Source organism: Penaeus vannamei, chromosome 36 (assembly GCF_042767895.1).
Source record: "Penaeus vannamei isolate JL-2024 chromosome 36, ASM4276789v1, whole genome shotgun sequence".
In the NCBI taxonomy this organism is placed as follows: domain Eukaryota; kingdom Metazoa; phylum Arthropoda; class Malacostraca; order Decapoda; family Penaeidae; genus Penaeus; species Penaeus vannamei.
The window spans coordinates 539207-544206 of NC_091584.1; the positions used below are offsets into that span (position 1 = coordinate 539207).

The 5000-nt window shown below is 41.8% G+C and overlaps 1 protein-coding gene across 3 annotated transcripts in view; it reads right to left on the reverse strand.

Annotated features, from left to right (window-relative positions):
* LOC113807691 (cytochrome P450 2L1) overlaps positions 1 to 4689 on the reverse strand; it is a 7123-nt gene extending 2434 nt beyond the window's left edge. Inside the window, exons 1-6 of one of the 3 annotated variants that reach the window (XM_027359010.2) lie at positions 4452 to 4689; positions 2845 to 2978; positions 1437 to 1536; positions 1132 to 1265; positions 634 to 852; positions 351 to 547 (exon numbers count right to left, since the gene is read on the reverse strand). In XM_027359010.2, coding sequence (XP_027214811.2) covers positions 351 to 547; positions 634 to 852; positions 1132 to 1265; positions 1437 to 1536; positions 2845 to 2977 — 783 coding nt within the window. In that variant the 5' untranslated portion in view covers position 2978; positions 4452 to 4689. Of the gene's footprint in view, positions 1 to 350; positions 548 to 633; positions 853 to 1131; positions 1266 to 1436; positions 1537 to 2844; positions 2979 to 3590; positions 3610 to 4451 lie in introns of those variants that run through there. The other 2 variants (XM_070114417.1, XM_070114416.1) reach the window with 2 other exon arrangements.
* Positions 4690 to 5000: the final 311 nt, after the last annotated feature.

The window sequence follows — 5000 nt, forward strand, 5'->3', positions numbered from 1 at the left end:
TATATATGTATATATATATATGTATATATATGTATATATATATATATATATATATATATATATATATATATATATATATATATATATATATATATATATATATATATATATATGCGTGTGTGTGTGTGTGTATGCACACACATACACACACACACACACACAAACATACATATATATATATATATATATATATATATATATATATATATATATATATATATATATATATGTATGTATGTATGTATGTATGTATGTTTGTATGTGTGTGTGTTATAGATGTTCATAAATATATGCGAGTGTATGTGAAGACACTGAGGCGTCGAAACGAGGCCCAGTCCCCAGCCCCTCACCGCCATGCGTTGGCTGATCACTTGAATCTTGTCAGTGATTTCGAGGACGCCCGTCCACCTCTTGACGAAGTGAGGCACGATGGGCACCAGCCACGGCATGAAGTCGAACCACTTGATTCCCTGGAAGTCCTCGAACGATGAAGTGGTGAGCTTATTCAGCTTTTGAATCTCGAAGTCGTCCACCTTATGCCGTCGGCCTGGAGAAGAGAGCAAGGTTAGAGCGAGGGGTTGGCTTTCCTCCCTGGCATTCCCCGTCAGCAGGTCGTTGGCCAACACCACCTACTCGCAACCATCTGCCAGATGACGTTGAGGACCGCCACGTTGATGGACCAGGGGAGCGGCCCCGGGCGGCCCGCGTGCCTCGCGAAGTCCTCCACCAGGCACACGGCCTCGTGCTGGATGGCCTCCTCCAGGCGGGTCTTGCCCATGCCCAGGTCCCGCAGGTGGCGCAGGGTGAATCTGCGGTTGTTTTGCCAAATTTGTCCGTTGGAGATGATTATGCCTTTGGTGGGAAAATGAGAGAGAACTTATAGGATACGGCGACCGGCCACTAAGCTATCTACCTCCCTAGGCTTCTCTCCATGAATTAACATGAAATATCATTTCTTTCTTATTGCAGTTTGCCATTAAATGCTTCAAACTAAACAAGTCGATCATCATGAAAACCCGATAATGATTTTTAAAAACAAATATTTTCACCATATTGTGAAAAATACGGCGAAAACATTGACATATTCCTATATTGTCCTGTTCTCCTCAGTCGAGCAAATGAAGCCTTTACCGGTTTCGGTGAATCGGTTGAAGACGGTGAAGCTATACAAGTCCGGTCTGTCGGCGAACTCGGGCTTGGCGAAGGCGGCTTTGATGGTCTTGAAGTCGCAGAAGAAGATGAAGATGCGGCTGCCCATGCGCCATCTGGGAGAGAGGCGTGGAACTAAATCTTACTCAGGATGGGATCGCATTACGGTAAATCATGAAATAAATGAAAACAGTAATATATGAGAGAGATATAAAGATATGTAAGCGATTAAAGAGACGTAATAAAAGAAGGCTAGATTGCTCTCCGTGAAGAACAAAGCTACTCACGAGATGATGTTGCCAAACTTCTTCTTAAGCATCTGTAATTGGTCATACAGAGGGATATCGCCGGAGGGAAGGTGCCCTATTATTGGCAGGCCCCATAACCCTGGAAAAATATTAATCTTTGGTAGTTCTATGAATACCCCCCTCCCCCTCTTCCTCCCCTTCGCTGATCAAAATTAGCTCTGCGAATAAACTGCTGTGCACCACTCCTCATTCTCTCATCAGCTATTCAAGCAGCAAACCTGTTATTAAAATCTGAAACTGGACATTACCATTCGTTATATTCTCATTGTGTATTCATCCTTACTGCTCTTATCAAACTCACTGTAACCACCACCAACGTTGCTGTCACTTGATTTTGTTCAAAAACAATTCATATAACTTTACAGATCACAGATTTCAAACAGACAAATATGTTTCCAAAGATTCAGCTTATAGGCTTTCAGAAATATTTCGCGAATAATAATTGTATTAATATTCAGTATTAGTATATAATATTAGCAATTGGTAGTAGTACTAGTAATCAACACCAGGTTTTTGGTATCATTCTGATACAGTTCACCTTCCTCCCTCGCTCCCACTCTCCTTCTCTCCCTCCCACTCTCCCACTCCCTCTCTCCCACTCTCCCTCACTCCCTCCCACTCTCCCTCTCTCCCTCTCTCCATCCCACTCTCCCTCTCTCCCTCCCACTCTCCCTCTCTCCCTCTTTCCATTCCACTCTCCCTCTCTCCCACTCTCCCACTCCCTCGCTCCCACTCTCCCTCTCTCCCTCTCACTCTCCCACTGTCCCTCCCACTTTCCCACGCCCCCTCTCTCCCTCACACTCTCCCTCTCTCCCTCCCACTCTCACTCTCACTCCCACTCTACCTCCCACTACCCTCTCTCCCTCCCTCCTTCCCTCTCTTTCCCTATCTCTCACCCCCTCCCTCTTACCTGGTGGGAGATTTTCGGGTCTCTCCACTCTCCCTCTCTCTCTCTCTCTCTCTCTCTCTCTCTCTCTCTCTCTCTCTCTCTCTCTCTCTCTCCCTCCTATTCTCCCTCTCTCCCTCCCACTCTCCCTCTCACTCTCCCTCTTATTCTCCCTCTCTCCCTCCCACTCTTCCTCTCTCCCTCCCACTCTTCCTCTCTCCCTTTCTCCTTCCCTCTCTCTCTCCCCCTCCCTCTTACCTGGTGGGAGATTTTCGGGTCTCTCCCTCTCCCTCTCACTCTCTCACTCTCCCACTCTCCCTCTCACTCTCACTCCCACTCTTCCTCTCTCCCTCCTATTCTCCCTCTCTCCCTCCCACTCTCCCTCTCACTCTCCCTCCTATTCTCCCTCTCTCCCTCCCACTCTTCCTCTCTCCCTCCCACTCTTCCTCTCTCCCTCTCTCCTTCCCTCTCTCTCCCTATCTTTCACCCCCTCCCTCTTACCTGGTGGGAGATTTTCGGGTCTTTTGTTGACGAAGGCGAAGAGCAGCACAAGCAGCAGGATCCCCAGCAGCGCCTCAGTCAGCATGGTGCTTGCTCTACTTCGTGGCTGAGGAGTGAGTGATATTTGACTCATTCTGAAAATTAATTTGAAAGAATTTGTTTGTTGTGGTGATGGTATTTGTTACTGGTGTTGGTGTGTGTGTAATGAATATAACGTCAGTAATTAAGTCAAGGTAATTTAAAACAGGTAGCCCCACTCTGTCTTTATGAAAATCCTAGTTGGCAACTTCTGAACTAAGCCCCGCCTCTTTGCCTTTATTCAGACTTTCTAAATTTCATTTTTTCTTTTCATTATTGTATATTTTTTCTGTCGTAGTCATTACCGAACTATTTTCAAAGAACATGCATTAAAAATAAATAAATAATAAGACTGGATATTGCACAGTCTGACTGGTTCAAATAATGGGGAGGAGCTAATGACATCATCACGTCTAACCAATAAGAGTTTGAGATATCAGATATATCTAGATACATTATTTGTACAATTTCCTCTAGATTGTTATAATTACCAGAAGTAAAACAAAAATGACCTTTTTTTATTCATGGTAATGGTGTCCCTTACCATGAACAGTAAGAATAATGACCCTTTTTGGGGTAATAAAGTGTCCCTTGCCATGAACAGTAAGAATACACTGAAAAATCTATTTCATTTTTGGGTTTAACAGGCTAAATGCAAGTGGAGTTACCTGTTTATATGTACAGTTACACAGAAAAGTCACTAGGAAGGTTGAAACATTCAGTAACGCACAGAATTTCATGTTACGGAAGAGTTGGTATTATGCCTCGTTCATGTCTTGAATAGTAATTCCAGAATTCAATGGATTCACTGTTGGATTCACTGTGTGATGCTGAAATGATGATTTTATTTCCGTAAGAGATAGAATATGCCTTGCAATATTCAGATAAGCCACACATACCCATAAGTAGTTGGAAAATCAGGGATGCCAACAGTTTTGTAGCATTAACAACTATATTTCATAAAGTATCATTGTTTGTGTCAGAATGTTTAGCATGATTTTATGATATTTGTCTGTGCAGTTGTCCCATGGTTTTTCATGAATTTCCATCTAGGTTGTCACAATGTAGGCCCTTCATCAGAATGATAATTGATGTTTTCCCATTTTATTGCTCGATGATGAGACTTGAAAATAGTTCATATCACATTAGCAATAACGATGAAGATGAAAGAGAAGAGTTGTTTCCTAATCTTTCTCTTCAAAGTTTCCTCTTGAAGGTTACTTCTTGCAGCTCACAGAAGAGAACATTTACTCGTGTATTTAGCAGCACTTAAGAGTATTTTCTTCCTTTTTTTCTTCTAAATCATTTGAAAGCAGACACTATATTTCAACCATCTTCGAAGAATTTAAGAGCACACTTTCTGTTCAAGATTTATACCGATGTTGCACATGTCTCAGGATATGTTGCAATTACAGCAGCAATTTCGAGGTCTTGCGAATTCTCTTTTCCTTTCCACTCTCGTTTCGTCTCAACCAAATCGATGCTATGCACTAAACGATTTTTTTTTTTTTTTTTTTTTTTTTTCTTACCAGCTACCCGAATGGCGTCTCCGTGCTCGGCAGTCTTACGCGTATCTGAACCAGCGTCCCTCCGAGAGACGAGCAGCAGAGAAGGCGCCGTGGAAGAGGGCTGAGTAATACTACCTGTTGCCTTCAGCCCTGCGTGAGGATGTCTCTCTCTCTTGCGTCACGGTTGTGGAGGAGATAGTGCGCAGGAAGCTTGCAAGGACGTGCCCTCATGCACACACACGTACAGGCATATTCATTGTGTCCCTTTGTTTAAAAAACATTCGTAAACACACACACACACACACATACACACAAACATATATATATATATATATATATATATATATATATATATATATATATATATATATATATATATATATATATATATATGCATATATATATATATATATATATATATATATATATATATATATATATATATATATATATATATATATGCGTGCGTGTGTGTGTGTGTATAGAGAGCGAGAGAGAGAGAGATATATAGATATATATAATTGTTGTTGTCATCATTGTTATCTTTAAAACAATTATTATCATTTCCAT